We start from the raw sequence: 24,841 nt of genomic DNA, 5'->3' as shown, positions 1-24,841 counted from the left end.
CTTGTGAATCTGTCTTTTTTGTGGTTGTGTTAACTGTAACTATTTTATGAATGCAACACTGATCATGAGTTTATTAAGCGCATATATCTTTATCATGTGTCTCCATAACAATCTCTCAGCTACTCGTCTGTCTGCATTCTCCTTGACAATAATTTCACTATTCAACATGGCTATTCTTTTATATGATGTGCCATAACTCTGTTTTCTTTATCTATAACTGTAATTGTTCCTCCTTATTGCTTCACACTGGCATCTTTGTCTTGCTCTGTCTCTCACTCTCAGCTCACACACCCATCTCCATCTACTTCCAACTCCCAACTGACACTTTCCAGCCACCCCCATTCTAAACAGCCTCCTCGTGAGCTTTGCCAGCAGAAGATTCTAAATAATAAAGCTTATTTGCAAGACATTCAGGGCCTGGTTCAATAAATGGAAACGTTTCTTCAGACCTGCTTGTACTTGAATGTGAGTGTAGATTTGTGCAATTTCCCTCTGTTTTCTTTTTTTGAAAAAAAATGCATATTGTATGCCCTTTGTGTTCCTTGATGAATCAGGCTCTCAATCTCGGTTTTCACTATGCATGCTGAGCTACCAGCATTGCAATGCAGTTATCACTAGAGTACCACGCAGAGAAGGGATAATATCAGACAGGCAGTAAATAACATGGCACATTTGTTATGTTTAGATACAGCATTAGTGAAACAACCTTGTCTGCTTGTCAGAGAGAAGTGTAGGGACTGCTTCTGTGAAGTGAGTTTCTTGTAATTCTACATTTCTTTGCGTCCTTGGCAGTACATACAAAGGGGTTAGTCCTCCCCTCTACTACAGTAAGAGCAGGAAAGAGGAAACAAGTTTAGAAGGTACATAGGGCCATTCCTCCTTCTTCCGGTGTGTTGTCCCTGGAAAGAAGGCAGAGGTTAGTCCAATAAGTTAAACTTGGAAAACATGTTATTGAGTTATGTAAGGGATGTGCTTAACAATTTTAGAGCTTGTGACTTCATCTATAAAAGTTGTTCCCTGATCAAGACGAGGTTGTTTTTTCTCACATTTTGTAGAGATATTGTGAATCTTCAGAATTTTAGTCTATTAAGAAGAATATTACAAGATCTGCATTGCTCATCAAGGTGGACACACGGTTTATAGGAAAAATTATTTCTAGAACACAACTGAATTATCATTACTACAGATGCCAGAAGAGCTTGATGTGGTGGTCACTGTAGCCATCTAGTAGCCCAGCGATTGTAGTAAAAGCATGTGTCCAGTTTACCATCAAATGTAATCCACCAAAAAAATTAACTGTATTCAAGGGGTATTTTCGTGTGCTGGGAATTAGTGCAGGATATCGTGTCAAGAATTCATTCAGTTAATCGGGAAGTTGTGGCATACATCAACCACCAAGCTATTTTTTAATTAAATTATTTGATGAAGCAGTTTTGTCACATACCTGACAGAAAATGCAACTATTCCAGAAGCATTATAGAAGTGTATTATATGTATTTTCTATCAAAAGAAATGTACCAAGCTTATATGTAAAGTACATTACCTACATTTTTAGTAAACCTACGGGTGGAATTTATTCTTCAGAGAACCTGGGCTATCAGTAAATTGGGAACTTCCATGCTTTTTGTGTGACTGGTAAAATAACTTACTTTAATGGAGCTTTGACTCTCGTGCAGCACTTGAATAAAGTATTTTCCATTTTATTTTAGCACTCCGTGTTAAAACATTACACGTTATAAAAAGTTTCAGTGTCCCTTTAATACATGACAGCTCCATCTAGCAGCTATGTGCACTGTACATGGAACAGAGCTGCCAATGACAACCCAATATGTGAGAGACATGGGTGCTTCACATCACTGTTAGAACAAATATCCAGTTTTAATAAGAGGTGAAAATCCGAAACCAAACTTCAGACTTTCTAAACCATAAACCTTTGTATATGTACCATTGTGCCTCCCTGACAGGTAGTATTCAGGACAGATAATGCATCTTAGAAGAGACAGCTGTTGTGTACAGTCTCTATACTTTCTGGATAACCCCACCCCCTACAATTACACCTTTTATTTCTTAATATAGCAAATGTAACCTTCAAAAGATGTCCACTGCAATTCTAATTTCTGAGCTAATATTTGTAGGTAGAATTGTAAAGCTACATACCCGTATAGCCCCATATTACCAGAACTGTCCTTAGAACTTTTTGCTTGCAATGTAAATAAATTAGAGATGGGCGGGCTCAGTTCCCGAGAACCGAACCCACCCGAACTTTGCCTATCCGAGTACCGAGCCGAGCAGGCTAGGTACTCTCCCGCCCACTCAGAATCCAAATCGAGGCCGAACGTCATTGTGACGTCGTCGGATCTCGGGGGTCGGTTCTCGCGATAATTGAAATCCATAACTACCCGCCTCCACAGCAATCCATCGCCATTTGACAGAGGGACAGAGCAGGGTGAAGTCACAGGCTGATTAGAGCAGGGACAGAGAATATACCTTATTCTTCATCCAATTCTGATAACAATTCTGATAACAATTGATAGAGAAGAGAGGAGGATAGAGGAGTCTTTTTTTTTTTCAATATTTGGCAGTTCAAGTGCTTTGGGGTGTCCCCCATTATTTTGCATTAATATTTCTGGCTGTCAAAAGTCATATTTGTCAGCAGTATCTAAAACAATTTGTAGCACTACAAGTGCATTGGGCTCATAATGGATTCAAAGCAGTCCACATATGGGCAGAATGAGCAACCAGGTTCTGTCACCAGTCCTGATGGTAGTGTTCCCAGTACGTCATCTGGGAAAGCCGATGTCAAACTACACAGTCTTTTGAAATCAGTCAAAAAAACACACACCAAATTTTTTTTTACCGTTTTGAAGGTAAAAAGAAGTGTAACTGAGAAAAAGTTAACTGCCGATAAAAAAAAAAAAAAAAAAAAAAATTCCCAATATGCCATTCTACACACGCAGTGGCAAAGAAAGAATGAGGCCTTCGCCTTTCTTGATTAGTGGCAGATCGAAAAATGTTACTGAGCCTTCTTCTTGTACGGACACTCGTGACAAAGCAAAACCAAGTAATTTGGAGTCTAAAAGTGGTGCACAAGTACTGTTACGCGTGAAAGCCAAGCTGCAAGACAACAGTAAGGCATTAGAGGATAATGTATGCTCTGAATCAGAAATAACACAAATCCCTGTGGAGAGTCCATCCATCAGTGGTATGTCTAATCGTGAGCATTCTGTTAGTGACAGTGTACCCATAAAGAAGGTTCCTTTCAGCAGTTCTGCTGATGTGTGCCTTAACAGCCCGAGTGTAGCCGGTGATACACTTTATTATTTATTACTATTAATTTTTATTTATAGGGCGCCACAAAGTATCCGTAGCGCCGTACAAGGACAAACAATGGCACAGTACAAGGTGAAACAGCACAGTACAAGTAACAGTAATTAGAAGAGGATGAGGGGGAGATTTGTGTAGGCGACGAGGGCACTAATGATGATATTGATGATTATGATGCAGACAGATACCAAATTGCCTTTCTCAATTTCTATTTATATTCTAGACTCTATAACGGCTGAATAGTTTTCTATTTTACTCCTAGAGGAGAAGGGGTCTGATGCAGACAGATACCAAACTACCTTGTTCCATTAATTTTTACTTTCTAATTCCACAGTCTATGCAGGCTGCTTTTTTTTCTATTCAACTTCAAGTGGAGAGTGGGGGGGGCATAGATAGCCACCAAACTACCGTGGTACATTTATTTTTACTTTCTAATTCCACAGTCTATGCAGGCTGCTTTTTTTTTCTATTCAACCGACAAGTGGAGGGTGTAATATACAACCAAAGATGATGGCTACATTGCCAATAATCAAAGATGGAGGAGGTAGACAACTAGGTTTGTCTGTATAATTTGCAGGCAAGTGTTAGAATTAAGGACGGCCTACCAGGGATTAAACTGTTTTTTTTCATAATTTATTAGCTTTAGAATTACCTCACTTATCCAAGAAACTAGTGGAGCACTAAATTAGGTTATTTTAGACCAAAAAAATTGTGACGGTTTGGCAAAACCAAAACACAACGGTAATCCAGATCCAAAACCAAAACCAAAACCCGGGGGTCAGTGAGCATCTCTAAAATAAATAGATATATATTCTCCAGACCAAATGCTCTTGGTTTCACCTCTTATAATGGATAAACTGTAAACTGCAATAGTTATTATCAAGTGTTTTCAATTTTGTGATCATCCATTGCTGCATTTGTAACCCAAGCCCATATATTTTCCAGACATATAAGAAATGCCAAAATTTATTTGCATAACAGTCTGATACAGTTGATGCATGGCATAAGTGGGAGAACTGTTCTTAGCATGAAGTGGTCTAAAGCCACTGTGTATAAAAGGCAAAAGGGTTAATGAGCTTTGAAATAGGATCCCCAATTTCCAGGTGCTAATGACTACAATACAATTAAAAGTGACTGAATAATTTCAAGGTAATTTTTAAGTTAGTCAATATCTTTTTCTCTCTCTCAATGCAAACATCTATATCTCATCCCAAACCAACCCAACCTCTATGTAAAAGTATCGTTCTACAACTATAATACTATATGCTGGTACTACAGGAAATGGACTGATGCAAGACAATATACTGCAAGACTGATGTACTGACTTCTAAAACTCTATTCATCATCAGTTATATTGGGGCAGCACAGTGGCTAAGTGGTTAGCACTTCTGCCTTACAGCACTGGGGTCATGAGTTCAATTCCCGACTATTGCCTTACCCGTGTGAAGTTTGTATGTTCTCCCCGTGTTAGCATGGGTTTCCTCCGAGTGCTCCGGCTTCCTCCCACACTTCAAAAACATACTGGTAGGTTAATTGGCTGCTAACAAATTGACCCTAGTCTGTCTGTCTGTGTGTGTGTTAAGGAATTTAGATTGTAAGCCCCAATTGGGCAGGGACTGATGTGAGTTATCTGTACAGTGCTGAGGAATTAGTGGCGCTATATAAATAAATGATAATGATTTACATGTACAGACAATGGGTCTGATTTATCAAGGCACGCATACTGAATGCAACGAGTGCTTGTTTTAAAATGCATGGAATTCAGACATACGCACATCTAAATTCAACAAGAAACTGACCTGAAGATATGTGCGCTGATGAATTCGGGTGTAGGTCTGCTACACAAGACATTGTAGGAAATGTCCAATACCTATGTGGAAAATTTGCAAAAAATGTTCAATGAATGCCGTATATTAATAATATAGGCATTATTGATAGTGTTTTTATGCCCTATTAAATACATTTATTAGAATGTTCTTAATGTCTACTGAACATAAGACATTTACACAGTTTCTCCTGATTGCATACACGTGTTATAGGATGCATACACAACTGTCATCACTAGTAATAAGGACTTAGACTAGCCCTGTAGCTGAAGCAAGAGATATGGCAGAAAAACAAGTACATTTGAAATGCCCAAAGCTTGAATCAGACATGGCTGCGTGTGGTCGAGTTTGGCACTCCTTTACTGTACACGGGCGAACAGTCCTTCCCCGCCCAGTCCCTCCAACAAATTGTAAGTTTTATTAAGTGTCCCTTTCGCATGAAGATGAATTGAACATTGCTGTGTTCAGTTGTGCATGGTCTGATTCTGGGCATGCGCAGATTAAATTTGCTGATTTGTGCACAAATTCAGCATTTACATTCCTTAATGAATCAGGCCCAATGTGTGCAGCTATAACTTATCCAACAGCTCTCCTACTTCTAGTTGATCTTAGCACTTTTTCCTACTAATAGAAGTCTGGAGATCATTAGTCTCATAGAACCGAATAATATTTTATCTTTAATTAGGATCAGTTTATTATTTTTTAAAAAAAAGTTCAGTGGTTTAATATTATTTTTCCCCTTTACTATATTACATGTGTAACTTTTGTGTTTGAAGCTTTTTATCATATTGGCCAAGTGTGCCTAAAAATATGTTTTCCTGTAGAAGTGCAACTGAAATGTGCAAAATTCATGTTATAAATGTAGAGATGGTACATGGTCTCAAGGTGGTGAAAAGTGCTGGAGAATTCTAGTTATAGAATAAAAAAAACTTTACCATTTGCATAGCATGGAACACCTCTCTAAAACCAGACTATTTTAAATGAGAAAGAAGTTGAGTGCACATTTACACTTCATTGCAAAGGTAAGAACATTTGGCTCCGATGCATTGAATTTCCTCCACTGGGTTTTCCAAACTTTTGCACCCCCAGACACTACAATTTCTACCTGTAAATCTATGCCATTCCCTGTAAAACTGTGCATAATCATGGAAATGTAGTTACGTTATATATAAAAAAAGAAAAATATAAAACATTTGCATGGTTTATATAGTTTGCAGAGACTTTATTGTTTTATATTTTCCCTTTTTCAAGATTATGTCTGAGTTTAATTACCTCAATTATGTTCTGTATTCCAGAATTTAAAGACAATTATATTTAAACCAATCAGTTATAAACTAATCAAACAAATGCTGTTTCTTCAGTTGCACACATATAAATGGATAGATCTAAGTTCATATTAATGTTTTCAATGTAGCACAATAGAAACCTAGCCAAATTGCTGCTGCCAATCCACAGAGACCAATTACTAGTTGAATCCTTGGTCTAGATTCTGTGAATTTAACAACACGGGTCCTGGCTGGGCTAAGTGTTCGGTTCCACTGTGTCAGGATTGCATTCCTAGCTCCACTCCATTTGCCGGGACCTGTTAGACGATACTGGTATGGTGTGCAAGGTCCAAAGAAAATATTCCAGGCCACTTTAGGATCTGTAAGTAAAAGATGTATGATGTTGGGGCGAATACCAATCTCCACAGCTACTTCATCCATGTACTCAATAAAGTATGTTTGCAAAGTCTGACTTCTGCCCTTTCCAAAACTGTTGAGAGATAATGGGAAAATATTGTTCACCAAGACATAGTACAGTCTCTTAAAAGAATAAATAAACAATGCTCAAACTCTACTATTTACAGCTTGGACCCATCGGAATCAAAACCACAGAATTAATGAGCATTTTTAAATTAATTACTTTTAATGCACAGAGAATTTATTTTGAATGCCCTGTTTAAAGTGACCACCAGATACAAGGTTTCGTCAATGTTTGTAATAGGCGTGTTAAAGCCCTTTTTCAGTAAACAATCCTGCTAAAAAACAATGAAGCCAGTTTGAACCTTAATCAAATGTCACTGATTCAATAGCCAACATGATTGAGATACAATCGTCAGTAGACAACGATTTAAATTTGTAGTTCAAAACTTGAAGTTTGACGTTCGAGGTCCTGCTCACACTAAACTTAATGATTTAAATCTTTTGTTTAAACAATATTACAATTATATTTTTAATTAAAAAAAAAAATTAAAAATAAAGTTTAAAATTCACCCTACTGTGTTGGATGTTCGCAGTTTGCGGTTCGTTGTTTACATTCAAGGTTCAACAGTCATATTTAGAAATGACAAAATATATAAATTTTAGTTTGCGTTTACAAGACAGTTTGCATGTGTGAACTGACTTAATCATGCACAAACAGACATGAAACTGTCAAAGCTGTTTGATTTCCTCAAAATATTTAGCTTGATTTTTGAATCATTCTAAAATTCAAGAAACTCTGTAAAACAATCACATTTTAGAACTTATCCATCAAATTGGTTTGAGAATTGATATGTGACCAGGTTTGAGTACCTCTACTGCTGAGAATAGTCTCTTGCAATTAACTGTGATTTTGTATATACTTTTTTTTGACCTATGTTCCCAAAGTATGCAAAATTGAATGAATGAACCCTGAACTCCTAGAACTGTCAAACCTAACTATGTTAAAATTTAACATAAAAAATAGGAAAAGTCTGTGTGTTTTCACTATCACAAAGTCTTATCAGAGAAAATACATAAATGAAAGAAAAAACAAATATGAAATAATTATAAGTAAATTACAAGGTTCAATAAATTTATTCAATGTTCTAAGAAACTCCAAAGCTGTATATTTCTTCTTTTGTCCCTGCTCCCCTTGTGAATATACTTATTGAAACGTGAGATGTTTGCAGCACACCGTGGGTCTTACCAGTACAAATAGATTAATCAGTGGATGATCTACCTATTTTCAGAATATCCATTCTCAGATTTTGAGGATTTCAAACAAATGGAAAATTATATAATAGGTAAAATCATTAAAACCTCTAGGGAGATAACTAAGATAAGGTAATAGAAATATTTGTGTGATAAATTAATGCTTCATTAGAGAAATGTGATTTCTATTAATTCACCTATATATGAGAATAATTCCTCTAAGATTAGCCAGCAACAAGTGTCTGAGAAACACCTTTCTTTATCTAAAGCAGGTAATTCTAAATTTAAAAAGTCTATTCTACTCCGAGAATTGAGACACATTATAAATATAATTTAGTGAACATTACTGAGAATCCTATCATAAAACAAAATTCAAATTCAATTTGATTTAGGGTAAATAATAAAGAGGAAACCAGGAAGGGTCAGTATTCCTGGAATTTTAAACAATACTATAATGAAAAGGTGAGATTTAAGGCACTTAATACATTTGACCAAAGGAAAGTGGAGAATAGATTTGATTCGCTCACAGATATCGACAGTGACAATTCCCCTTTTTTCCCCAAGAAAGGAAGTCTTTCCGTTGTAAATTAAAATAATTATTGCAGCTCGCATGAGGAGATGAAAAAGAGGTGGAAAAATAGAGGGTGAGACATCGCACTAAAAAAGTAGGGATGATATTAAATTGCTAGATAGTGATCCTCACTCTGGCCCTAACAAATAAGTATTTCTTAATGAATGGATTAAATTAAGGAGGGTTCTATAGTAGATAATAATAATAAAATCTGTGAATATAGTCCAGCGAATCTCCCCATCACTACAATGACTTAAGAAAAAATCTACTTTTAATCCCATAATTAATACAGGCTGTTTCATGGACAGCTTTGGGAAAGCCATTTTGGCAATAGTAGAGTCTTCAAATTTAGTAGAACTTACCCAGAATGAAAGGGTGGCCTTGAAAATCCTATAGATTAACTCTGATTTAGTTATAAAAGCAGCTGATAAAGGGGGAGGTGTTGTAGTTTAGGTTTAGGGTAAAACATGTGGAAGAGATCAAGAGGCAATTTATGAATAGCACCACCTATAAATAACTAAACAATGACCCTACAGAATCTGTAAAATTAAAGCTAGAGGCCCTTTCTACTAAATTGAAAGATAAAGGTGTCTTGAGTGAAGTAGTAGCGGGCACAAAATTGTTGATGGACAATTTATCAGAGTTTATGACTTTTACCTCCAACACCATTGGTAGTTAGCAATATATCCTATCTGAAAGATATGGGAGATATATTGGACACATTGAGAAACATGAAATGAGAGAAGCATTTCCTTTTGGCTACAGTAGATGAGAAATCTCTATATACTACTATAAATCATAGAGATGATATTAGGATGACCCAATATATTTTACATAAGAGCAACATGAATCAAGATATTAAAGATTTTATTTTGGAAGGGATAAAATTAACTTAATTTATTTTATTTCAATGGCAATAACTATTTACAGTATGTCAGGACAGCAATGGGCACTGGGTTTGACCCAAGTTATGCCAATTGATTTATGGGCTACTGGGAATACAGTCTTGTGTGGAGTGGACATACTTTTGGGGCAAGCCTAGTGTCCTGGACTTGATAGATATATACGATGTTCTATTTATTTCGCGTGGCGGAACATTTTTTGAAACATTAAGAGAAATTTCACTAATCATTCACTTTCTGTCCATTTCAAATTGTACCATAATAGTTCTATTAATGGTTTAAAAGTATCTGGGCAATGGAAAGAGTAGAAAACAACTGGAGAAGGAGAGATGCACCTGAAGTTTTGACCCAGTATGAAATAAAGTGGAGACACCGGCTCAATACGCTGTCCCTTGGGGTCTATATAAGGATTTTTAACTTAGGTGAAGATTAATACTTTTCAGTCCATTTCTGGGCTGGTGAGGTTACTTTCCATGACCTGTTTATTTCACCTTTATTCACTGGCATTAGCACTCCATTATATATAATAAGTGATTAGTTATTATAGACGCTGATTGTTTTTATCATTGTTCTCCTTTTTATAAGACACTTTTATATTTGTGGCTGGTCTCTAAATTTATCTTTAAATATAAAAAGCTTTGTTATTACTATGTCATTGAGGTATCTAAATTAAGCTTTATTGAAAACAATAAAGATCATTTTTCACATCTATTTTAGATCTATTTAGGAGTCATATATAAAGATCAGTCGTTTTAGTAGCAACATATGCAATATTTTATATAGGTTTCTACCTTAATATAAGTTGAATATACTTGCCATTTGATATGTAATATCAGTGATTCTACAGGCAGCTTTCTTTCCATCTGAAACTTTTGTGATTTAACCGGGCGCGATTAAACTTGCACAGATCCCACCGTATTAATTTTTAATTATGCTGTTTGGTTTTTATGTTGTGTATGTACATTCACTGTGTGGATATGGGATTTTTATTAAACGGAATTATACTATAGATCTCTTTTCATCGCTTTGATTTTAAGGGCTAGATTTACTAAGCTGCGGGTTTAAAAAAGTGGGGTTGTTGCCTATGGCAACCAATCAGATTCTAGCTGTCATTTTCTAGACGGTACTAAATAAATGAAAGCTAGAATCTGATTGGTTGCTATAGGCAACATCCCCACTTTTTCAAACCCGCAGCTTAGTAAATCTAGCCCCAAGTGTGTATATGACAGAGAAAAAGCGGAGATTGGAAAGCTATAAATTTCCAGCAAAGGAAAAGTTATTGTTTGATTGGGAAACATATACATAGTTCATGTTGCACTATGAGGGATTCCACGGGATGAGCTTCTATTATATTTCTTCTTTGAGTATTTCTACAATAGGGGATATCTACATGGTGGGATTGGTTAAGTTCCATTGCTTTGATCACTGCTTCAATACTGTTCACTCATTTTTAATAGTGTGAGTAGTTATTAGGAAGGTTGGATTGTAACATGCTTAATGGCATTACACTATCAAGATTTTTTATTTCCCTTGATTATCATATACAATAGCAGTGGGAGAAAAACGAGCCATTTACCATAAAGGATTTCTGAAAAAGGTGTATTATCCACTGATTAATCTGTTTGTGCTCGTAAGACCCACAGTATCAGGTATGCTACAAGCGTCTCCAGTTTCAATGAGTGGAGAGCAGGAAATAAAGAAGGAATATATTTCTTTTGGAGTTTTTTAGAACATTGCAGAAATTTATTGGACATTGTGATTTACTTATAATTATTTTATATTTGATTTCTTCCTTCATTTATGTATTTTCTCTAATCAGAGTGTATTTTCCATGTTCCAGCCAATCAAAGGCAGGCTGCCTTGATTGGCTATTCATTTACTGAACACTTTAATTTATTTATGTTGTGACTCCGCTAGCTAAGGAAAGTAGCTGCTCGTTCTGGGTGTTTTACCTTTTTTTCCTATCAGACTAATTCAGGAAAGAAGAAAGATTCCAAATGGATTTAGGAGAATAAGGTGGAAAATGAATGTTCTGCGTGATTATTTTTTTAAAAAAATAAAGTATAACAACATGCGGTGTGTGCGTGTGTGTATGTTTTTCTATATTATTTATATTTGTGGGGCAACATGTTTCAGTAGGACCTTGCTGCTAGAGCATGCTTGGTGCTTGTTCTGAGTATTTTACATTCTTTTCCAGGGCCTGATTAAGGGTTCCAGCCGCCCCAGGCTAACACACTGGTTGCCGCCCCCCCCCCCCCCCCCATCCGCGCGCCTCCCGCCCCCTGCCCCAACCAATACCTATATTTCCATATTTATACATATATATATGCACACGATTGTAAAGTATTACTTAATACATAAAAACACACAGGCCCTGATTCATTAAGGAAAGGAAATCCAAAAAAATTGTAACTTTGCACATAGGCAAAACCATGTTGCATTGGAGAGGGATGTAAATTAAAATGTGGGGACAGGTTTATAGTTGGTGGTAGAGCATGTCCTAGATCAACTTTAAATTGCAGTGTAAACATAAAGCTATCAAGTATCCGTGTGCTACATGAAAAAACAGCCAGTATTTAACTTATGTGCAAAATAATAAACTAATATGCATCCCTTGCATTGTAACATGGTTTTGTCCAGGTGAAAACTCACTTATTTTTTTTTAATTACTTACATTCATGAATCAGGCCCACATTAGTTTGAAAACACATTATAATGTCACTAAAGTAAAAATCCACATTCAAAGTTATACAGGATGCGCTGTTCTCTCTTACCTGATCTTGCAGTGTAGACTACCTGATGATCTCTCTTGTTCTTGAAGTGTTGTTGTCAGTTGGCTTCTGGAACACTGGGGTCCTGTACTGAAAATGTGCAAAAATGCAAATGTGAACAAACCCTGAATGATTCAAACACAACACTCCATTATGACCAGATAAAGCAACCCCTTAGTACAGGCATATATAGATAATAAAAGATATGCAAATTATTTATAATCATATACTAACATCTACCAACCCCTGACAGTCAGTTAATTAACCCCCCAGCCCTTAGACAATTTATAATTTTTATGCCTCCTGCAGCTTACCCCCCCCCCCCCCGCGTCATGATATGTGCCACTGACCCACCCATAGAGAATAATAAGTAAAGCCACTGAGCCTATTATCCCACCCCCAGTCATGATCTGTGCCACTGCCCCCCATTAATTATTTGTGCCTAAAAATATGATAATCCTTCAATGCTGCCAGTGCCAGTCCCCCCACACACTGTGCCTGAAAATGCCAGGTTCTTTCCCCCCATATTATGGCTGAAAATGCTCTCCTGCTCCCCCACCCCATATTATGGATAAAAATGCTCTCCTGCCCCCCCCCCCCATATTATAGATCAAAATGCTGTCCTGCTCCCCCCCATATTATAGATCAAAATGCTGTCCTGCTCCCCCCCATATTATAGATCAAAATGCTGTCCTGTTTCCCCCCCCCATATTGTAGATCAAAATGTTCTCCTGCTCCCCCCCCCCATATTATAGATCAAAATGCTCTCCTGCTCCCCCCCCATATTATAGATCAAAATGCTGTCCTGCTCCCCCCCCATATTATAGATTAAAATGCTCTCCTGCCCCCCCCCCCCCATATTATAGATCTAAATGCTCTCCTGCTCCTCCCCATATTATTGATCAAAATGCTCCCCGGGCAGCCATTGACTTACCTGCCTCCTGTGAAATGCTCCTCTGTTGTTCTCCGTCGGCGGTGTTTGTCCTTTTCTTTCACTGCGGGCGCGGTGTGTCTGATTAGTGTGGTCTCGTGAGATGTTAACATCTCACGTGACCACACTGAACAGCGCACCGCGGCCGCAGTGACGGCAGCAGCTGACAGCCCCTTCAACATATACTATGGAGTATGGAGTCATAGGCGGACTCCATACACCACAGGCGGCCCCGGGACCCGTTAGGAAAGATTTTCGCGGGCGGGAGGGCGGGCGGGCGGGCGGGCGGGGTTTTTAAACGAAAAAAAAAAAAAAATTAAAAAATTAAAAAATCTTTAAAAAAAAAAGAAAAAAAGAAAAAATCTTTTTTTTTATTACCCAGCGCTGCTGCGCCCCCCCCGACCCGGCGCCCCAGGCTGCAGCCTGGTCAGCCTGTTGGCTGATCAGGCCCTGTTCTTTTCCCTATCAGAGTAATTCAGGACAGAATAAAGATTCCAAATGGATTTAGAATAATAAGATGGAAAATGAAAGGTCTTCATGAGGATTTACTTAAAATACAATATAACAACATGCAATGTGTGTACTGTTTCTTTTATTAGGTACACTTGTGGGAGCACATGTTTCAGCAGGACCTTTCTGCTAGGGCATGCTGGTGCTTGTAGTTCTTTAAACTTCAGCATGCCTAAGCAGTCAATGGCTGTCAGGGCTTGTTGAGACTTGTAGTTCTACAAATATACTTAATGATTTAAACACTTTAAACCGTTACCCAGGCACCCACCGCCCAGAGGTGCTAGGAGAAGTCCCAGTGCTATTCAGCATGTGTTGTTTTGCCCTAGGCGTGAGCCCATACTTCTGACCACGCTAGGGCTGGTATCACCTTTTGACAGGGGGACCCCATGCAGCAGGTTTCCCTGCTAGCATGATGCAAGTTGCCAACTCCCCTGCATTAGCCTTAATCAGTACAGGCTATAGCACAGGTGTTGGTTATTGTTAGTTATATATTTTAGGGGAGGGCATGCTTTTAAGAATATGCTTTTTTTTTTTTTCTTTAAATTGACAGTCATTTTTAAGTTGTCATATGTTTACTCTGGCCATCAAAATACTTTTATAGCGTATCTTAAAGTGGCCACATGTGAATTTTGCAGCTGTGATTTTACTTTTACGTTTGGGCTGCAAGGACAAAACGATTAGCACTGGCCTGTTGGAAAAGGCAGTCTTAAGAATACCAGAAATAGCTTACCCTGATCTGATGATGAGGGTTTAACCCATTGAAGGCAGGGAGAAACTGTCCAGGTATAAGTGCAGTACCCTCTGCTAGCACAGAGATACTGCAAGCCAAATTGAGAGTTGGGAATTTTCAAGGCCCTAGGTAAAGCTAATGGTACTATAATGGAATTAATTTTCACAATAGTAAATAAGTAAATCTGAGACCTAATTTAGTAGTCTTTCGTCTAATAGTTTGTGGATGATATGCTGAAAAGTAACCAAGATTAGCACTGACGAGACTGCAAAAAACTCTCCAACATTTAGCATTAAATTGCACTCCTCTGTTGTAAACAATGTTCTCAGAAATTCTGTATAGTTTTACAATGTGCCAAACGCACAAAGATACCAACATCTGTGTTGTAGGTAATTGGGTGAGTGGTATTAATTGAGCCATCTTGCTGAACTTGTCTACCATGACCCAGATGAAAGTGAAGCCTTTGGAAGATGGTAGTTCCCTCACATGGATAAATGTGTCCAAGGATGCTTTTTTATTTTGTAGAGGATTCAGTAAGCTAAAAAGGTACTGTTCAAAGGACTTTATTGCGAGAACAGAGTTCACATGAGAACATAATCTCTTGTAGCTTTTTCCCAAGTAGGCCCCCAGACTAACATGGAATGAATCTTGTTAATCTTTCTAATTCCAGGTTTCCCAGATGTTTTATGATCATATAATTTCGACAACACTAGTTGACGCAGATTTTCAGTGTAGAACTTACCTTGGCACACTTCCACCTAGTTAATGTACAATACAGCACAGTGGCCTTGTGGTTAGCACTTGTGCTTCGCAGCACTGGGGTCATGAGTTCGATTCCCGACCATGGCCTTATCTGTGTGGAGTTTGTATGTTCTCCCTGTGTTTGCGTGGGTTTGCTCCGGGTGCTCCGGTTTCCTCCCACACTCCAAAAACATACTGGAAAGTTAATTGGCTGCTATCAAAAATTGACCCTAGTCTCTACCTCTCAGTCTGTATGTATATGTGTGTGAGTGCATCTATATTAGGGAATTTAGACTGTAAGCTCCAATGGGGCAGGGACTGATGTGAATGAGTTCTCTGTACAGCACTGCGGAATTAGTCGCGCTATATAAATAAATGATGATGATGATGATGAATATAATATTGGGTGTCTATTGAATAGTTCTATATGTGTCCCTCTACCAGTATGCCTTAAGAGGTGAGGTGAAGTGTAAGGCACAATGATGTCTGAAAAAAATTCTCTGAAAATATGTCAGTATAATTAAAATCAATAAAGGCTTTTACAATTTAAACCAAGTACTTTTTACATTTCTTTGCATAAAAATAAGATTTTCAAAATATTTTTTTCATGAATCCAAACCACATTCCTTTGTACTGTACATACCAACACGTAAAGCAAAATCTAAATTGCTGCAGGTGTACTGGTCTACTCACCACTTACTTTTGCGTTCCATACTCTTCTTAAAATGAGATTCCATTTTTGTGACTGAAGGTAACTTAACAATACCTGTAACACAATTTTTCACATTGAGGTGCGATAAATGTAAAAGTTGTACAAGTTGCAGTTTCCTGAAGCAGTTGATGCAATATATTTTTGTTTTGCTAAAGCATTTGATATAGTTACACAAAATCAATTGTTACATAATATTAATGTACTAAGAGAAAAACAATTTATGTGAGTAATGAACTGGCTTAGATTGAATGCAAGTAAAAGTACAGTAAGATAATGCATGTAAGTCATAGCAACAATTATTCTGCTTATACATTAATGGTCCTCTTATGAAGAAGCTGTTTACACTTCTGCACATTGTTGTGCATTGCATCCAGGGGTAGTGTACTAATAGGTCATATGTAAAGCAAAAATGGGGTGGTTGGCAATGCACCACAAGTTTAAACCTGTGACATACTGATGATTAGCCATGAACAAAATTCAAATATTAATCTAATTAGATTAATAATAAATAAGCTAAAGAGCAACATCAGGGACTGTTTGTTCAATGCATACCTACAAAATAGATTTTTAGTAACAAATTCATTTCATCATCATCGCTTTTTTATATGGCACCACAGATTCTGTAGTGCCTCTAATAAATAACATATGTGAAAACAATAAACACAATAACAGGTATGTGGGTACAATTGAGCAGAATAACAAATGCATGGATGCAATTAACAGAATAAATTGGAAAGCACACAGAAAATTTAGCATCATACATGAAAGACAGCAGACTGACATGAGACAGAAGGTAGAAAGCACAATGCCAAAGGAAGCTTAAATTTTAGGGGAGGGGGATATTAAGACAAAACAGTTAGATTAAGTGGGCCGTGTTTTTGGGGTTATGGTTCAGGTGATGCTCTGTATGACAATACCAGGCCCGGCGCTACCATTAGGCAGCTTTAGGCGCCACTGAGGGCTGGTGACACCCACAAAGAAGAAAGTTCTATGTTATAAGTGCTCCACATGGAGTGCATCCTGAATTGAGCACACGGGGTGCATGAGGCATGGAGTGCACAGCCCCTACTTTCCCCCAGCTGGTGGCTCACACGACACACGAGAAACAAACTGTGGCCAATATGCTGATTGTGCTCCTTTCTCAGGCTACAAGGTGCAGATTTCTAGCTGACAGGCAACTATATCACCCCTGGACTGCAGGGTGCGCTGTGGGAGAGAAAGCACACAGAGGGGATTTAACATGTCATCAGTTCCCCTCTGACTAATGACAGAGCAGCAATATATAAGTGGAATGTAGGGAGGATAAAATATACTGGGTGGGAAGTTGATGTTGGAGGGGTTAGGCATAATGATCAGGAGTTGTTTATGAGGCTGAGGGGTTTAATGATTTTAATGGGGTACTTTTGGTGATGCTAAGTGAGGTGATAATTACGTTTAAGTCTAGATTAATTAATATAAAATGGATTTTTTATTATGTAGATGAAGAAATTAATGATTATAAAGGGGTTAATGAGGCTGAAGGGGTTGTTATGATGGAGCTAAAGGATTTAATGACTATAAGAGGGTGGGGGGTGTAAGAACTTAACTGTTCCACACTCCTGATCACAGCACTTAGTTGTTTACTTCCTGCTTGGTGCTGCGATAATGTGACTCTGGGCGGGAAGTTTGAAACTCCCTGCACTATATAAGATCCACTCTGACACACTCTCTGTGGGTGCTAACCCCCGCTCCTGCGCCATTCCTGATTGATACTTGCCCTCAGTGACTGTAACAGGGAGGCATTAATTATAAGGGATTCATGTGGGAGTTAATGCTTATAAAGGTGTTAATTTGTAATGTTGGGGTTAATTATTGTTTGGGAGGTTAATGTTGATGACGAGGTTATTATGATGCTGAGAGATTTAATGATTTTGTGGATGTTAATGACAGGATGAGGGGATTGTTTTAAGTAGAGATGGTCACTGACCCCCGTGTTTTGGTTTTGGATTCGGTTTTGGATCTGGATTACCGTCGTGTTTTGGTTTTGGTTTTGGTTTTGCAAAACCTCCATTGCGTGTTTTGGTTTTGGTTTTGGTTTTGGTTGGTTTTGTTTTGCTATTTTTTGGGAAAATCCATGTTTTTGGGCCTAAATTAACCCAATTTAGTGCTCCAACTGTTTTAGAGACAAGTAATCTAATTGTTGAGGTAATAAATCATCCCAAAAAACAGTTTAATTCTTCGTTGGTAGGCCTATTCTACACACAAAACAGATTGTCTTCCTCTCCATCTATGCATATTGGCAATGCAGCCATCGTCTTTGAATGTATATTACACCCTACACTTATAGTTAAATATGTAAAGAAATGGAAAAAGCCAGTTTGGTTTCTGTCTCTCAAGGCCCCCCTCCACTTGTATAAAATAGCAAAAAATTCAGCCATTATAGACTGTACAATATTAATTGACATGGAGAAAGCCAGTTTGGTTTCTGTCTCTCTAGGCCCCCCTCCACTTGTATAAAATACTAAAAAATTCAGCCATTATAGACTGTACAATATTAATTGACATGGAGAAAGCCAGTTTGGTTTCTGTCTCTCTAGGCCCCCCTCCACTTGTATAAAATACTAAAAAATTCAGCCATTATAGACTGTACAATATTAATTGACATGGAGAAAGCCAGTTTGGTTTCTGTCTCTCTAGGCCCCCCTCCACTTGTATAAAATACTAAAAAATTCAGCCATTATAGACTGTACAATATTAATTGACATGGAGAAAGCCAGTTTGGTTTCTGTCTCTCTAGGCCCCCCTCCACTTGTATAAAATACTAAAAAATTCAGCCATTATAGACTGTACAATATTAATTGACATGGAGAAAGCCAGTTTGGTTTCTGTCTCTCTAGGCCCCCCTCCACTTGTATAAAATACTAAAAAATTCAGCCATTATAGACTGTACAATATTAATTGACATGGAGAAAGCCAGTTTGGTTTCTGTCTCTCTAGGCCCCCCTCCACTTGTATAAAATACTAAAAAATTCAGCCATTATAGACTGTACAATATTAATTGACATGGAGAAAGACAGTTTGGTTTCTGTCTCTCTAGGCCCCCCTCCACTTGTATAAAATACTAAAAAATTCAGCCATTATAGACTGTACAATATTAATTGACATGGAGAAAGCCAGTTTGGTTTCTGTCTCTCTAGGCCCCCCTCCACTTGTATAAAATACTAAAAAATTCAGCCATTATAGACTGTACAATATTAATTGACATGGAGAAAGCCAGTTTGGTTTCTGTCTCTCTAGGCCCCCCTCCACTTGTATAAAATACTAAAAAATTCAGCCATTATAGACTGTACAATATTATGAAAAATGGACAAAGCCAGTTTAGGGTCACTCTGTCTATGACACCCTACCCTTAAGGATAAATTGCCCTAACAGCAGCCTTTCAAGATGGTATGTGATATGGAAATGCCACAAGTCCCTTTCCTCTTTGGGGGTAGATTGCACCCTACACTTACATAGAAAGTTTTAAAAAGATGTTATCGGCATCATCTTCAGCTTCATCCTCACCCTCATCAGTGTTATCGTCATCATCACAGACTATCAATTCATCGCCGCTTGAATCCGCCATTAGAGAACAGTCAGTGCTTGCATGTCTTGGATGGTGAAGGCCTTCCTCGTGGAAGATGTAGTTCATTTTTATAAACATCATTTTCTCCACATTTTTGGGAAGTAACCTTCTACGGCGATCACTGACTAAGTTCCCTGCTGTGCTGAACACTCGTTCAGAGTACACACTGGAGGGTGGGCAGCTTAGGTATTGCAAAGCAAGTTTGTACATGGGTTTCCAAATAGCTTGCTTTTCTTCCCAGTAAGGAAAGGGACTGTCTGACATTTCCATATCAACTACCTCTTGAAAGTAATCCTCCACCATCCTTTGCATGTTTATACTCATATTGGATGGACTTATGGGCAAAGTGACACTTTGTTTTGAAAAATCCTTCAAACCAGCCCAGATGTTAAATTGTTCTCGTCTGCCCCCTGTGTCTTCCCTGCTTCTTTTTTGGAAATTTAATTTTTTACGAGCAACAGCTTGAGAAAGTGAAGGAGGACACGTCGTCAAGCCGAGGCCCAGTTCAGCGGCCAACTTGCTGAGCAATAGCTCCTTGCAAAAGTTCACATCTCGCTCATTTACAAGTAAAGACTCAATGTAGGTTTTAAACCTTGGATCAAGCACAGTGGCCAAAACGTACTGATCCGAGTTCAAGATCTTAATAACTCGAGGATCATTGTGAAGCGAATTAAGTACTTGATCGACAAGGCCAACATACTTTGCTGAATTGCTTGCTTTCAGCTCCTCCTTCATTTTCTCAAGCTGCTTTTCCAATAGTCTAATTAAAGGAATGACTTGGCTCAAACTAGCAGAGTCTGCACTGACCTCACATGTCACAACTTCAAATGGTTTCAGCACCTTGCACAGCACTGAAAGGATTCCCCACTGTGCAAGAGTGAAATACATCCCCCCTCCTTTCCCAATGTCATGACTTGTGCAATATGCTTGGATGGCTTTGCGCTGTTCCTCCATCCTCTGAAGCATGTACAGGGTGGAATTCCACCGAGTTACCACCTCTTGCTTAAGTTGGTGGCAGGGCAAGTTAAACTGCTCTTGGAGCTGCTGTAATCTCCTACATGCTGTGGCTGAATGCCTGAAATGGCCTGAAATTTTACGGGCCACCGAAAGCATCTCCTGCACCTCACGGTTGTTTCGTAGGAAGCTCTGCACCACCAAGTTGATGGTGTGAGCAAAACAGGGAATATGTTGGAAATCACCCAGCTGTAATGCTCGCACTATATTGTTGGCGTTATCTGAAATGACATACCCTGGGGAGAGTCCGAGTGGTATAAGCCATGCATCAATCACATCTCTCAGTTTGCGTAACAAATTGTCAGCCGTATGCCTGTTAGTGAAGCCGGTGATACAAAGAGTGGCCTGCCTGTGACAAATGTTACGTAGTGGTGTACATGCTGCTGCTGTTCCTGCTGGTGAAGGTGAATGACCAACCCAGTGGGCTGTCACAGTCATATAGTCTTTGGTTTGGCCACTTCCACTTGTCCACATATCTGTGGTTAAGTGAACAGTGGGCAGAATGGCATTTTTCAGCGCAATCTCTACATTTTTACACACTTTTTGGTATAGTTGTGGAATAGCTTTACGGGAGAAATGGTGTCGCGATGGAATTCTGTAACGCGGACACAAAACCTCAATTAACTGTGAAAAACCAGCTGCGTTTATGGTGGAGATTGGACGCAGATCTAACACTAACATTGCAGCCATGGCGTCTGTGATTCGCTTGGCGACTGGGTGACTGCTGTCATATTTGCTTCCCCTCGCAAAGGATTGTTTCACAGTTAATTGCTGAAATGTAGGACTGCTCATTTTATTCACCTGCCTCTGGGATGACGATTCACCCCCAGCAGCAGCAACAGCAGCAGCAGGACTAACGCTTTCTTCAGAGGAATCAATAATAGTGCCGGAGTCATCCAGCCTTAAGTGGGATGCCGGGCTAACTCCGAGCGCTACTGAGGATATTGATGAGGATGGTGTGGTGGGTGTATTTTGTGGCCGTCGGTATGTCGGTGAGCGGAGGGTCTTAGCTGATGAGGGAGTGCTTGTATTCTTTTGGGAAGAACTTTCAGCTTTTCCCAACACTTTGCCATGAACTCTCGTTAAATGGCGTAACATAGACGAGGTTCCAAGATGGTTAAGGTCCCTCCCTCGACTGACTGTGGCTTCACATACACTACAAATGGCTATACAATTGTTGTCTGGATTTGGGTAGAAATAATTCCACACATAAGAAGTGGATTTTTTTGTTTTATGCCCAGGCATGACAATGGCCTTTTTCTTGTCACGTGCCAGAACTGCTGCCACTGGTGCAGGACTTACACAAACAACCTCATCCTCATCAACATCCTCATTAGCGCCCTCGTCGCCTACACAAATCTCCCCCTCATCCTCTTCTAATTCCAAAGTGGCATCCTCAATTTGGGTATCACCGGCTACACTCGGGCTATTAAGGCACACATCAGCAGAATGCTCACGATTAGACATCCCACTGTTGGATGGACTCTCCACAGGGATTGTTGTCATTTGTGAATCAGAGCAAATATTCTCCTGTAATGCCTCACTGGTATCTTGCAGCTCAGCTTTGACGCGTAACAGTAGTTGTGCACCAATTGTAGGCTGGGTAACTTTTTGGGATCTGCCACTAATAGCCAAAGGTGAAGGCCTCATTCTCTCTTTGCCACTGCGTGTGTAGAATGGCATGCTTGCAATTTTTTTTTTATCGTCACTTAACTTTTGCTCAGTTACACTTCGTTTTCGCTTCAATACAGTAAATTTTTTTTTGGTTTTTGTTTTTTGCACTAATTTGAAAACACTCTGTTGTTTGACATCGCCTTGGCCAGATGACGTACTGGGAACACTAACATCAGGACTGGTGACAGAACCTGGTTGCTCATTTAGATCATATGTGGACTGCTTTGAATCCATTGCGTAGATACTGCTGACAGATATGACTTTTGACAGCCAGAAATATTAATGCACAATTAGGGAGGACACCCCAAAAACACAGAGGAGTGCTAAAATTTATTGAGTAGATACTGCTGACAGATATGACTTTTGACAGCCAGAAATATTAATGCACAATTAGAGAGGACACCCCAAAAACACTGAGGAGTGCTTAAAATTATTGAGTAGATACTGCTGACAGATATGACTTTTGACAGCCAGAAATATTAATGCACAATTAGAGAGGACACCCCAAAAACACTGAGGAGTGCTTAAAATTATTGAGTAGATACTGCTGACAGATATGACTTTTGACAGCCAGAAATATTAATGCACAATTAGGGAGGACACCCCAAAAACACAGAGGAGTGCTAAAATTTATTGAGTAGATACTGCTGACAGATATGACTTTTGACAGCCAGAAATATTAATGCACAATTAGGGAGGACACCCCAAAAACACAGAGGAGTGCTAAAATTTATTGAGTAGATACTGCTGACAGATATGACTTTTGACAGCCAGAAATATTAATGCACAATTAGAGAGGACACCCCAAAAACACTGAGGAGTGCTTAAAATTATTGAGTAGATACTGCTGACAGATATGACTTTTGACAGCCAGAAATATTAATGCACAATTAGGGAGGACACCCCAAAAACACAGAGGAGTGCTAAAATTTATTGAGTAGATACTGCTGACAGATATGACTTTTGACAGCCAGAAATATTAATGCACAATTAGAGAGGACACCCCAAAAACACTGAGGAGTGCTTAAAATTATTGAGTAGATACTGCTGACAGATATGACTTTTGACAGCCAGAAATATTAATGCACAATTAGAGAGGACACCCCAAAAACACTGAGGAGTGCTAACATTTATTGAGTAGATACTGCTGACAGATATGACTTTTGACAGCCAGAAATATTAATGCACAATTAGGGAGGACACCCCAAAAACACAGAGGAGTGCTAAAATTTATTGAGTAGATACTGCTGACAGATATGACTTTTGACAGCCAGAAATATTAATGCACAATTAGAGAGGACACCCCAAAAACACTGAGGAGTGCTTAAAATTATTGAGTAGATACTGCTGACAGATATGACTTTTGACAGCCAGAAATATTAATGCACAATTAGGGAGGACACCCCAAAAACACAGAGGAGTGCTAAAATTTATTGAGTAGATACTGCTGACAGATATGACTTTTGACAGCCAGAAATATTAATGCACAATTAGAGAGGACACCCCAAAAACACTGAGGAGTGCTTAAAATTATTGAGTAGATACTGCTGACAGATATGACTTTTGACAGCCAGAAATATTAATGCACAATTAGAGAGGACACCCCAAAAACACTGAGGAGTGCTAACATTTATTGAGTAGATACTGCTGACAGATATGACTTTTGACAGCCAGAAATATTAATGCACAATTAGAGAGGACACCCCAAAAACACTGAGGAGTGCTAACATTTATTGAGTAGATACTGCTGACAGATATGACTTTTGACAGCCAGAAATATTAATGCACAATTATGGGGGACAACCCAAAAGCGCTGGGGAGTGCCAAATATGAAGAAAAAATAATAAACCTCTATCCTCCTCTCTGCACTAGCGATTTTGGTTAGAGCAATTGCAAGAACAATATTGTATTCTTTCTCTGTCCCTGCTCTAATTAGCCTATGACTACACCCTGCTCTCTCCCTCTGTCAAATGGCGATGGATTGCTGTGGAGGCGTGTATTTATAAAGTTGAAGTATCGCGAGAACCGAGTCCCGAGATCCGACGACGTCACAATGACGTTCGGCCTCGATTTGGATTCGGAATTGGCGGGAGAGTACCGAGCTGCTCAGCTCGGTACTCGGATACCCAAAGTTCGGGTGGGTTCGGTTCTCGGAGAACCGGACCCGCCCATCTCTAGTTTTAAGTGTCTGTTAAGGATTATTGAGGGGGTTAATTATGATGAAGGGTTATTTATGAGGATTTGGGGGTTACTTATGATGGACCGCTACTGTTTGCTTATCCCTAGACTAAAATTTGTCAGCCAGCATCAGCATGTAATGTGTGGGGAGAGGGTTAGGGGTGGTATTGATATAATGTGTAAGGAGAGGGGTGGATGTGGTAATGATGTAATGCGTGGGGAGAGGGTTAGGGTTGGTATTGATATAATGTGTAAGGAGAGGGGTGGATGTGGTAATGATGTAATGTGTGGGGAGAGGGGTGGTGGTGGTATTGGCATAATAGAAGAAGGGTGGGTCTGTTGCCAGCTTATTGTTACAAGGTTTTTTTATTGTTTTAAGGTTTTTTTTGCTTTGTTTCCAAATCTAACATTTAGAAA

At 38.8% G+C, this 24,841-nt stretch overlaps 1 protein-coding gene across 6 annotated transcripts in view; it reads right to left on the bottom strand.

Moving 5' to 3' along the window:
* Positions 1 to 6,351: 6,351 nt before the first annotated feature.
* Positions 6,352 to 24,841, bottom strand: part of LOC142099233 (flavin-containing monooxygenase 5-like) — a 93,149-nt gene continuing 74,659 nt past the window's right edge. The window contains exons 8-9 of one of the 6 annotated variants that reach the window (XM_075182475.1): positions 15,936 to 16,008; positions 6,352 to 6,905 (exon numbers count right to left, since the gene is read on the bottom strand). In XM_075182475.1, the coding sequence (XP_075038576.1) occupies positions 6,542 to 6,905; positions 15,936 to 16,008 (437 nt within the window). In that variant the 3' untranslated portion in view covers positions 6,352 to 6,541. The remainder of the gene's footprint in view (positions 6,906 to 15,935; positions 16,009 to 24,841) is intronic. The other 5 variants (XM_075182476.1, XM_075182478.1, XM_075182477.1 and 2 more) reach the window with 5 other exon arrangements.

This window comes from Mixophyes fleayi, chromosome 8, assembly GCF_038048845.1.
Source record: "Mixophyes fleayi isolate aMixFle1 chromosome 8, aMixFle1.hap1, whole genome shotgun sequence".
Classification (NCBI taxonomy): Eukaryota; Metazoa; Chordata; class Amphibia; order Anura; family Limnodynastidae; genus Mixophyes; species Mixophyes fleayi.
This window is presented reverse-complemented; position numbering and strand designations above follow the sequence as displayed.